Source organism: Uranotaenia lowii, chromosome 1 (genome assembly GCF_029784155.1).
Source record: "Uranotaenia lowii strain MFRU-FL chromosome 1, ASM2978415v1, whole genome shotgun sequence".
Classification (NCBI taxonomy): domain Eukaryota; kingdom Metazoa; phylum Arthropoda; class Insecta; order Diptera; family Culicidae; genus Uranotaenia; species Uranotaenia lowii.
This window is the reverse complement of record NC_073691.1, coordinates 124137139-124150027: the sequence shown is the minus strand read 5'-3', so window position 1 is coordinate 124150027 and position 12889 is coordinate 124137139. Positions and strand designations below refer to the sequence as shown.

The 12889-nt window shown below is 40.4% G+C and overlaps 1 protein-coding gene across 4 annotated transcripts in view; it reads left to right on the top strand.

Moving 5' to 3' along the window:
- The window catches only part of LOC129739744 (EH domain-containing protein 1), a 38603-nt gene extending 26400 nt beyond the window's left edge, over window positions 1-12203 (top strand). For 3 of the 4 annotated variants that reach the window (XM_055731250.1, XM_055731249.1, XM_055731251.1), the window contains exons 3-5: window positions 8928-8987; window positions 10068-10238; window positions 10299-12203. In XM_055731250.1, coding sequence (XP_055587225.1) covers window positions 8928-8987; window positions 10068-10238; window positions 10299-10513 — 446 coding nt within the window. In that variant the 3' untranslated portion in view covers window positions 10514-12203. The remainder of the gene's footprint in view (window positions 1-8927; window positions 8988-10067; window positions 10239-10298) is intronic. The other variant, XM_055731252.1, reaches the window with a different exon arrangement.
- Window positions 12204-12889: the final 686 nt, after the last annotated feature.

The following is a 12889-nucleotide window of genomic DNA, read 5'->3' as shown; positions in this document are numbered from 1 at the left end:
TGTTTTCATGAAATTTCGAACTTTTCGTCGAGTACCACTCATAGTTTGGACACCCTATGCGCTGACCTCAGCGGCCATTTTGTTAGATAATCTCTTCATCTCTGTTGCATCCCGAGTCGTCCTACCATTCTTCTTCATCTTCTGCTTGACAATTGCCCAAAATTTTTCGATAGGGGCGAATTGAGGGCAGTTGGGTGAGTTGATGTCCTTTTCGACAAAATCCACCCGTTGTCCCGATACCACTGTAGTGCCTCTTTGCTGTAGTGGCAGCTTGCCAAATCTGGCGAAAACTTCACTGGTCCTTTGTGAGGTCTTATGTTCGGAAAAAAACGTTTTTCAGGCACTCCTCCTTGTACGTTTCGGAGTCCATGGACTTGTTTTTCACAAAAACCGAGGTTTTTCGTCTGCAGCTGCAATACCTTGCCAGATCAAACCCTTTCTTGCAAACTTATCTTTAAAAACGAATTAGAACTTGGCAGGTACATCACCACGACTAGTGGCTTTGTAAAATTATTGGCCAGGAAGACGTCCAAAATCCATCTTCACGTAAGTTTCGTCATCCATGAGGATGCATCCGTCGTACTTCGTTAGAACATTGTTGTATAACTGCCGGGCCCGTCCTTTGGCTTCTACATTCTTCTTCAATGTCCGGTTTGGTTGCTTACTGGCCCGATAAGATCGTATTCCTTCGCGCTGACAAATCCTTCTGACGATGCACCGGTGGGCATTAAATTTCTCGACGATGTCATAGTTTGACTGCCCTGGTTTACCTTGATCGTTTTCAACACTTTCAAATGCAGTTTCCGATCCTTAGGTCCACTATAACGCTTGGTATGAACCTGCCGATCGATAGTATGCATCTCACGGAAACGTTTGATTTCGCGAGTTTTGAACCCGACCACGTCGGGTTTTTGACGTGGGTGGCCAAAATTAATTGTCGTCTCGCGGCTTCATGTGTAACAAAACGAATCGTAATGAAATTTCCAGCACTCTAAACATTTCCGAACAAAGTACTGTCAAAACATTCCAGATCCGACAACTAGGAGCGCTATGGTATAATAAACAGTGCGTCCAGATTTAAGAAGATCAATGCTTTACATAGGTGATACATAACGAATAAAATAGTAACGAATCGTGACAACCGAATCGAACAATATTGACGATCTAAATTAAAGACCAACAATTGCTCTTTGTTGTAATGTAGAGTAAATACACGACGGGCTTATGTTTCGTCGAACGTGGATTGAGCAACAATCTGATAACGAACTGTTGGAAAAATAACCCGCGATCTTAGCAATCATTGATGTTTAGTTATAGCAAATATAATAATAGTAGGAATATTCCTCACTCCCCATAAACTTGAGCGACACATGAAACGCGCCTCCATGTGAGGAAAGTTCTTACGAAAATGAAAAAACGCTATCGAGAAGATCTAAGTTGCCTTACCCTTAGACGATTTTTTCTTCTCCGAAAGCTTCTGGCGAAAACTGTTACCCGAACTTTGGGTCCCGATCTGCCATAACACAAGTATACTATTTTTTCATAATATTTTTCATGAAAAGTTAGTTGACTTCGTTAATAAATTTTATAGTCGAAATATGATTTTGATTTATCGGTTCAACATGTTTTGGAGTTTTGAAAAAATCACGTTAACGTCACGACTTTATGTAGCACGTTATGTATATTATTGTGGTTTAAATGCGATTCTTAATCAATGATTTAAAATGGGCTTTTAGTTCATATAAATAAATGAAATGTCCTTAATGAATCTGTCCGAACTTTTATTATTTGTTTTTCGCTTAAAAATACAAATTATACCACCATTTTCCCGACACAATCAGACACGAAATCGTTGTTTTTTAGGTCACCGGTCTTTTTCACCAGAATGGTCATACTGGTGGATGCTTTGGTCGCATGCAGACTGAGAAGGTGGCCGCACGCGTCTGTTCCTCAGGTCAGGGGCGGCGTGCAACAACAACCGAGCGTCTGTTCTCCAGGTCAGGGGCGGCTCAAACAGCGTCTGTCTTGCAGCAAGCGGCTGAATTTATGAAATGCGGCTCCCGCCAGCTAAGTCCAAGATGGCAGCCCCATCGCGGGATAGGGACTTTAGGCTAACAACCTACTGCTCCCGATTTGAAATTGTTACGGAATCCGAAAGAAATGACCGACCTGGAACTTTGGCGACGACTTTTAGCATGAAAACACGGACACGAATTGGAACTTGGAACGTATTAACCCTTGCCCAACAAGGCAAACTGGAACAACTTGCTAGAGAGGCTAACCGCCTCAAGCTTGAAATTCTGGGACTGAGCGAAGTCCGTTGGCCTAATACTGGAGAACACAAGACACAATCCGGGCAAGTCCTGCTTTACTCTGGCATACGAGGAGAACATGCTACTCGGGAACGAGGAGTTGGTTTCCTGTTAAGCCCGCAGGCCTACGCGGCCCTCATTAGATGGGAACCGATAAACGAAAGAATAATCGTAGCCAGATTCAGAACACGGGTTAGAAACCTTACAATGGTCCAGTGTTATGCGCCAACTGACGTTGCCGACTTGCAGGAGAAAGAGCAGTTTTACAGTCAACTGAACAGCGTGGTTGAGAGAATTCCGAAGGGTGACATTCAAATCCATTTGGGCGACTTCAACGCAAAGATTGGCTCCGACAATCAGGACCTTGAGCGCATCATGGGACGCAATGGCCTAGGACAGATGAGCGAAAACGGAGAGCTGTTTGTAGAATTTTGTGGCAACAACAACATGGTGATCGGCGGATCGCTCTTCCCCCATCGACCAGCACATAAGGTCACTTGGGTATCCCGAGATGGCCGAACAGAAAATCAAATTGACCACATCTGCATCAGCCGAAAATGGAGAAGGAGCCTTCTTGATGTCCGCAACAAACGAAGCGCAGACATTGCATCTGACCATCACCTCGTCCTTGGCGAGATACGACTGAGAGTTGCGCGTGTCCAACGGCGCGAGGAGAAAGTCGGGTGTCGATACGACGTCCGCCGGTTGGAGAATCCAGAGGTGAAAAGGGCATACGTTGAACAGCTAGAATCCCGAGCCTCGGAGCTGCCGACAGACGGAACAGTCGAAGAACAGTGGTGTGGAATCAAGAATGCCTTTATCACGACGAGCCATGGTACTCTCGGTAAAGTTTGTGGAAGAAGGAGTGAATGGATGTCGGATGAAACTTGGAGGATGGTCGATGATCGGAGAAAGGCGAAAGTCGAAATTGAGCAGGCATGTACCGGGTCAGCCAAAGCAGCCGCCCGCTTGCGATATGCGGAGCTGGAAAAGGCAGTTAAACGAGCTTGTAGACGAGACAAGAGAGCCTGGACAAACTCCCTAGCCGAAGAGGGAGAAAGAGCCGCCGCCAATGGAGATATCCGATTACTTTATGACATTTCTCGCCGCCTCAGTGGTGCAAGGACTAATGCAAGAATGCCGCTAAAAGACCGAGCAGGTCAGTTATTGACCGATCGAACAGATCAGCTCAAACGATGGACTGAGCACTTCGAACAACTCTTCCGAGTCACGAATAGCGATGGCCAACAGAATCTGCAGCTCGAAGCGCCAACAGTAAGTCGCATAAATGGCGTCAACTCGGAAGCGCCTTCGCTGGCTGAAATAGAAGCGGCAATCAAAAACATGAAATCCAACAAAGCACCTGGGATCGATTGCATCCCTGCTGAAATGCTGAAAGCCGACCCTGCCCTATCAGCACAAATGTTGCACCGTCTTTTCGCTGACATCTGGGATACTGCAACATTCCCGGCCGACTGGATGCAGGGTATCCTCGTAAAGGTCCCGAAGAAAGGAGACCTGACAGAGTGCGGTAACTGGCGAGGCATAACGTTGATCTGTACAACCCTCAAAGTACTCTGCAAAGTGATCCTGAACAGGATCCAGGAGAAAATAGACGCTACACTCCGACGGCAACAAGCTGGATTCCGATCCGGACGATCATGTGTGGACCACATCACAACGCTACGAATCATACTGGAACAAATCAACGAACTCCAGGACTCTCTTCTGCTGGTGTTCGTTGATTTCGAAAAAGCATTCGACCGACTGAACCATGAAAACATCTGGGCGGCTCTAAGGCGACGAGGGGTCCCAGAGAAACTAGTCCATCTCATCGAAGCACAGTACGAGGCATTTTCGTGCAAGGTCTTGCACGACGGTGTCTTGTCCGAACCAATCCCGGTAACTGCTGGAGTGAGACAAGGATGTATTCTATCACCGCTACTTTTTCTAATCGTAATGGATGAGATTCTGATTGGATCGATTGACTGTGCACCGAACCGAGGATTGCCGTGGAATCCTTCAACAATGGAGCAACTGAACGACCTTGACCTGGCTGACGATATTGTTTTGCTCGCCCAAACACAACCAGATATGCAGAGCAAACTCGACGACCTCACCGAAAGTTCCAAGGCAGCAGGTCTCAAAGTCAATGTCGGAAAGACCAAGTCGATGGAGATCAACACAGGAAATCCCTCCAGTTTCATGGTAGCTGGGCAACAAGTTGAGAAAGTGGAGTGCTTCCAGTATCTTGGTAGCCAGATAACGCCTGATGGTGGTACCAGAAAAGACATCGAAACCCGGATAAGAAAGGCCCGATTTGCGTTTGCGAGTCTCCGAAACATTTGGCGGTCACGCCAGATCTCTCTACGAACGAAAATCCGAATCTTCAACTCAAACGTCAAATCCGTATTGCTGTACGGGTGCGAAACTTGGTGCACATATGCGGTAACGACGCGAAAACTGCAAGTATTTGTAAACCGCTGCCTGCGGAATATCATCCGCGCTTGGTGGCCTGGCAATTGGATCTCGAATGAGGAACTACATCGCCGGTGTCATCAAAGGGCGCTAGAAATCGAGATTCGGGAACGTAAGTGGAGATGGATTGGGCACACGCTGCGAAGAGATGAAAACGAGATTTGCAGAGAGGCGCTAGATTGGAATCCAGAAGGTCATCGAAGAAGAGGCAGACCCAGAAATTCGTGGCGGCGAAGTCTAACCGCTGAAATCCGAACTGTCGACGAGAATCTTGACTGGGACCAGGTGAAGACGCTGGCTCCGGATCGTCAACAGTGGAGGTCTTTTACCACGGCCCTATGCACCGGAGGATCGGCGCGGGACCACTAAGTAAGTAAGTAAGTAGTCATACTATAAATTGAACCGTCGTCTAAACAGAGTCTAAACTCTGATGTTGCTAGTGCTGACCGAAAACCGCTGACACCTAAAGGAATCCATGTATTCTGCCACATCCGGAGCCGTTTTACTTACTAGCGATGCTTCATTGATTGTCAACCTTGATCTTGCTTTGATCACCTGCACTAAACCTCTTATTCCGTCAACGTTTCCTCTGTCTTATTTTTCGAAGCCGTCTCAGCCAGTTTTCCCTTTAAAGAGAAAAATAAATTTTCACTTATCAAGCACTCACAACGGGTGTTTCAAAACTTACCTAAAAATTTTTAAGTCGCCTGATCCAACTTCGATCGGTTGTCGATTTTTTTTATTCTTAACCGATGCAAATTCCGATCTTTGCCGCTGTTTCGCCGTTTCTCGGACCAACAAGTAGAGACTCAACAACACTCTGAAGTAGATCCGATGCCTTCAGTCTCCGATGGAACTTGTGCTAGTTCATCACTAGTGCTAAAATGAAAATTTTGATCACTTTTCAAAAATCTAACAATTAAATATTTCACTCTCTTACCTGACAACATCGCCAAAATTTTTTTTGTTCGTCTTCAGCGCTCTGTAATCCGCTTATTCTTCGGTTCTGGAATCCGGTTAGTTATGGTCTCACCCGTGAATTGTTGTCCCGGAATCCTCCACTCTATTCTCATCGATCCCGGGGAATCCATTCGCAAAATCAAAAGCGCATTCCGCATCGATCCTCACATAATTTTAGATGTCTCCTACAGTTATCACGATATAAAACCGAAGCACAACAATCAAAAATTCAAACCAGCAAAACAAAACACGTCGGGAGCTTGCACGAACAATTTAAACCACTCATTTTGTTATGGGAACTAATCATTTCAACAAATACGACACAAAATTGATTTGAATTGCCCCTTTATGTGAAGTTTGTTCGCAGTTCACATAAGTGACGACGAACGATGATTATATGTGATTCTGTACGAGTTTTTCTTTAGTCAATTACGATTTCGATGCGAAAGTATTTTATGTACGAATAAAATGCGTCTTAAAAATCTTATGCGATTGTTTTAAGATTTCATTTGACATCGGTCGTACAAAATACGACTTCATTCAACACATCGTAACTAAGTCGTATTTCATTTGGGTTTAACATCTTCTACGATGATTATACGATATGGACGAATGTTCAGTGTACACATTTACGATTCCGATTCGAGCTGCATACATATACGAGTTTGGTGATGATTTCTTTTATGATTTCATGTTGGCTGGGTAACGAGCCTATAGTGAACAAAGTGTCATGATTGGAATTTTCGATTTTCTATCAGTGTCATTCCAATCAAGCATAAAACTTGTCAAACTGAAAATTTTGGAATTGCGAAAGCGAAAGTATGGTTAATTTTTACGGCTAATGTTAACAAATGAGATAAGCAAATCATTTCTAAATTATTTCTTATCAATTTCGAACTAAGTAAATGAGGAGCAGTAATGAAATTTTATAATCATTCGAAACAACAGTCATAAGAAGTTTTATTAATGGCAATCCTGGAGCAACACTGCGGCATGGTTGCTGATTATATTATTTTGAAAGGGATCAGATGGAACCTCTTTGTTTACTACAGTCCCTTTAATAAAGGGTGTCCACGATGAAATTGTGTGACTAACTTTTTAACCTTGGCTAGAATTTAATGAAAGTTTGGGTGAATTTAGTTCATAATGCATTGTTTACATCCTGCAAGTTTTAAAGTCCTGTGATAAAAACTCGTGGAAATGGAGTCAAAAGAACAGCTCGTGCGTAATAAAATCTTGTGCATTCATCACAAGAACAAGGATCTCTTGCATCGTTCCATCGCTAAAATGTCGGAAATCGCGAATTCCCCGGTGTCGCGAGGTTCGAGAAACGATTGACCACCGATCGGAAGCTCAGAAGTGAAAAAAAATATTCCGTACAACACCGAAATCACAACCGCGTAGTTGGGGCCTTCAACCGAAACCCGAACGCCTCCGTTCGCCTAAGAAGCTGCACCTAAGCCGAAATTTTGTCTAACTTACAAAAGGCCCCTAAACGCGACGAGAAGCAGATCAAGTCCGCCAAAACCTGTGCCAGGAATTTGTACCTCACCATGCTGACGAAAGTTGAATGCTGCATCATTACCAACGAAACATATGTGAAGGCTGACTTCAAACAGATCCCCGGCAACCTGTTTATCACGGCCAAGGATAAGTTCAGCGTTCCGGAGCATGTCCGCACTCAGAAGATGTCCAAATTTGCGAATAAATTCCTGGTTTGGCAAGCCATCTGCACGTGCGGGAAGCGGAGTGCACCTTTCGTGACCCAGGACACGATGAACGGACCGTTGTACATGTAAGAGTGCCTCCAGAAGCGGCTGCTTCCTCTCCTGAAGGCCCACAACTTCCCAACAATCTTCTGGCTGGAGTACCACAGCCACTACTCCATGGACGTGCTGAAGTTGTATGCGGACAATAAGGTCAATTTCGCGTTTTTGAGTTATTGATAAAATTTTTCACGTTCATTTTCACGTGAAGTGTATTGTTGCTTCAGTCATTGATCGTTTGTCTCACAAAGTAAAAGACGTCCGTTAGGTTTGAACGTTAACAGTGGAATGAAAAGTTTTATAGGCGATGGAAGCGTTTCCGAATTTGGGTGATTATTTTCCACTAGTGCAAGTGGGATGCAGCCTCAATTTCACGAAACTTGTGACAAATTTTATGGGGTTTTACTTGAGAAAAGAATGTTATTATGCGTTTTTGAGTTATTGACGAAATTAGATTTTTCACGTTCATTTTCTTGTGAAGTGTAAATGGGCCACAAGCAAGGTTGCCGAAAAAAAATCTGTGTTTTTGACAAAAAAAAATTCTCGAATTCTGTGATTCGAACCTAAAATAATATGACGGTTTTCATTGACGCTTTTTCTATGAAAATCATAGGGAAATTGGAAATTATTAATAGTTTTAATTGAAAAAAAATTACATTACTTTGTTTTCATATTTTTATGAATTATAGTCATAAATAAAAAGTCGAAATGACAAAAAAAAAAATAATAATCTGGGAAATCTCTACAAAATTTAGAAAATCTGTGGATTTTGTGAAAACTTTCAAAATTATGTGATCTGTGACACAGATTCTGTGACGAAATTTTTGCTCAAAATTCTGTGATAATACAGATGTTTCTTTGATCTCGGCAACCTTGGCCACAAGTTGAAACCCGCTGCAGTGCTATTCTGTTGTCGAAAATGGCTTGTATTGACTTCTTAAACTAGAATTGTTACGTTCGTATACTAAAGTATGAGAATAAATTATACATTCAGCTGCGACAAGGAAATTTGACATTTGAGTATTTAATGCAACAAAGCTAGTAATTTTGGTCTAAAACAGCATAAATCTGTGGGAAAAATGATAATATTTGTAAAATTCCTGACATGATAGCTTATATGCTGCTTTTATACAAAGACAGTTTTTACACAAGAGATGACCTCCATTTAGCACGGAAAGCTACTCGGTGAAGGCGCATAAGTTCCATCATTTATGTTTGTTTCGTTTCGGTGAATGTCACATCACAGGTTGAGGTTCTGGATAAAATCTTTTCGCACTGCTCTTTTCTAATCTTTTCCTCGATGCTCTAACATTTCTCTGTATGTACCTACTGTAACATCAACTTTACATCCAACGCCCAACAATATAACGATCAATCAAACAAACGAACAAAAACAAAACAACAAACCTAGAGGGTTTGTTTGGTGATTACTACGCGGATTCACGGAAACAATGGAATGGTGCTGTTAAACGTAAGTGCTTTGCAATGTTTGTGCTTCATTTCATCGAAATGCATCGGATGTAATGATGACTTTTTGTATTTTGTATTAGTTGCTTTTTCCAAATTTATGCCACTTCCAATATTTGGTTGGTTTTTCAATCGTTAAACTTTGAGAATTTGAAAGTTGAGTAAACATTGGACTACTATTTTGAAAGCTGTAAGTAGCCGGCGACCTGTCAAATTATTTGACAAAAATTATTGTAAACATTCATATTGTACATGTGCATGTTACAGTTTAGAACACAAATCTGTGTGTGCTACTTTTGCACACCACGCGGTTCTTCAAAATCGAATTAAACCCATTGAACATTGCTGAATCAACAATACATTGGAGCTCATTCAACACAAATTTTGATCCTGAATGAACAAAATGTGAGTTAGAATCAAATATCATCTACATCATAAGTGGCCGAGATTTTTACCCAAATTGCCTTATTTTGAAGCTAGCGGACAGCAGAAATTGATTTTTTTTTTCGCATCATGGATCTGCCTGGGGGCTCTTTATATACATCGACAGAAAAAACGCATAAATTCACAAGCATTTTAAAACTGCAATGTACATTAAGAGTCCACAGGTGGATCTATGATGTGAAATTCTCATGAAAAATTCAATTTCAGCTGTCCGCTAGCTTTAAAATAAGGCAATTTTGGTAAAAAATTTGACCACCCATGATCTACATGAAAGAACCCATTTATGGGATTTTCAGAACAAATAGAAGCCATTTGTGGTCGTGATAGCAAAATCAGCCATCAGTTTTTGAGATATTGCAGACATTATTGATCTATTTGCCCAATTTATCATAACCTTTTCAAGAAAAGGGAAGTGCCTTTAACTTGCTACATACAGATAAACAAATAATCATGTAAAATTAATAAAATTACAGACCTGAAAAAATGGAAATTGATATGTTAAATCGCTTATCCGACACATGCCACGTTGCTGTGAGTGAACATTCCCAATACACAAACGCATCCATTCAAATATCCTTAATCTTTCTCCTATCTATTAGAAGTAAACTAATGTTGAAAAAATACCTATTTGAATCAACAGGCGGTGCTTTCGATGGTGTGGAAGACGTGGTTTCTCCGTTCGGATATCGCAAGGGCGAAGGAATCGACGCCGGTTACGGAGAGGTGGACTGGATTTGCAATCGTGACCGTGAGCGCACAGATCCGCTCTTCGAAACGCTCAACCCAGTCGACGGCAAGATTTCTGGTGCAGGTAAGAAAACCTTCACTTCAGACTTATTGCACGCTAAATTAACATTTCTTTTTTTTTTAGCGGCTAAATCCGAGCTTATCAAATCGAAACTCCCGAACAATGTGCTGAGCAAAATTTGGAAGCTGTCGGACTACGATCAGGATGGGTTCCTGGATATTGAAGAGTTCGCACTGGCAATGCATTTAATTAACGTAAAAATGGACGGAAATGAGCTCCCGATGTCACTGCCACCTCACTTGATACCGCCCTCGAAGCGAAATGGGGTCCCCGAATAGAAACGGACATCTATCATTGACTACGATCATGGTAAAAGTTCGCTCTATTCCTCCTCCCCACATTTGTTTTCAACACAAGCAGTTTTGAATGCTTAATTTTCCTAGTTTATTTTTATAGATACATTTCATTATTTACAATTTAGTGTTTTATAGCAGAATATCGTGGCTTTAGATATTTTTTAGGTCATTTAATATAATATTTTGTTTTTCAAAATATATACCAAATTAATTATGTTTTACTTTGGTTCCAAATCGTGCATTCAAAAATTCTTAGAATCAAGTGTTTTTTGAAAAAATAACACTTTAGTTACTAAACCACCAGCATCAACAAGAGTAGAACTTATTCATTTTCTTCAATTGCAAAGTTAATAACACGTCAGATTTTCGTATATTTTATAATACCAGTAGTATTTCATGATTTGTTGTTTCATTGATTCAAGGTTTTTTGCTGTTCACCCTGAAATTCTTTTCCCAGTACCGACAATTAAAAAAAAACTTTGAACCGTTTATTTATCTTTTTTTTTAATATTATTGTGAATTTTTGATTGCTTTATTGCGATATAGTTTGTTTTGCTTCAAAATCGTAATTAAGTAACAACGAACTCAAATTTGAAGTTATGAACGTTTTTCGCTAAATAATTTTGAATGCTGTAAGACAGTTTTACAATTTTTGTTCCAATAAACAGACTTTGAAAACATCAACAAGATCATTTCTTTTAACTTCATATAAATAACAGGACTTTTGCCTCCTTCAAGGTATTATTTGTCATACCTTTCATTGTAGTCAAAAATGTTATGTTATTCGAGATCCCATTTTTCTTGCATCAGTGTTACCTTCGAACAAATCTCATAATGTACGCACATTTTTGCAGTCTGCAGTTACTAATTGAGTTTGAATATTCACACTTTGATCGCCTAATCAACCGTACATCGCGGCCCATAATGAAAAAAAAAAATGAAGTAAGTACATTCTACTTTACAATACTGCTTGCTACCTCTATTAATTTTCGTAATTTTTGGAGTAAGTTCTGATACAAACGCAATAGCAAATAGTTCAGTTGTCTTTACACGCAGACAGACAGTTAAAGGGAAAATGGTTTACAAATCAAACCCCACTCGAATTGCTTTCGATCACTTTCTGTTAGGTATAATTCAAAAATATGTTCAATAATAACAAACAAATTGTTAATATGCTTTAAAAAAAAATCGGTAATCTTACCAGATTTGAACGAACAATATACATAAATCACATCTTGGAAGATGAAAAACAATCTATGACACTGAACGAAAATCGCGAAAAAGCAGCACGTGTCGGCAATTATAAGAATGCAATGAAGCGTATTTAATCAGAGTGAAATTAATTGTGTCCGAAAAAGATAAACACTAAACAGTAGCGATAGCATGTGTTTGGGAAACACATACTTACACACACATGCTGATCTATAATAATTACAAACAAGGATGGTAGGTATGTGAGAAATAACGTAATTCGAAATGGAAACATATTTACAAGAGTAGCATTTTTGATGAAATTTGTATAGAGAAAAGAAGATCAGTACGATACATCTACATATATTTTAAATGCCTAAAGTGTAATTGTTTAATTTATGTAGATCATAGGAGTACCCATAATTTAGTAGAAATAAATACAATGTGCGAATAAATTTGTTCTCAAAAATACTACAGATAACGGTGTCATTTTTTATTTCTATCACATGTCCTCCACAGCAGTTATTTAATGTAGGGGAGATAAGAGCATAATGGGCACCTTAAGGAAAAATACTTTAACCATTTAACCATACGAAACACTTATAGGGGGAACTTGTCTATGGCCGGACGCCGCCTATTGCCGGGCAACATTGATTTTTCGAAAACGCAATTTTTTAACACCTTGGAAATAAAGTAAATAGCAGCCCTATAAGGTATTTGAAATATCGTAATCCCAGGGCTGGTAGCGAGTCACTTTTTAGTGACTTGGTCACTTTTTTTGGGTCAGTCACTAAAAAGTAACTTTTTTCATCATTTGGTCACTAAAGTCACTCCGAAAAATGGTCACTTTTATCACAAAAAGTCACTTTTTTCACCGAAAATAAACCAATGAAAGAGTAATTTGAATTGTGCGTGTTAATATTGACGGTAGTAACGGTAAATTACTTGATCAGTCAGTCAGAAATTTTTACGCCTCCGGCGGAATTTCGGCATGAATCACCCTCGGCTTGAGTCATTTCGATCTACGACATTATTTGACGTTCAAGAATTGAAACTAACTTTGATTGTAGATTTTAATTTTTAGTTCAATCAACCTTTTGTATTGGAACTCAAAACTTGGTATACAAAAACCCTATCTCGTCTTTAGAATGGGTTTTTAGTAAGAAG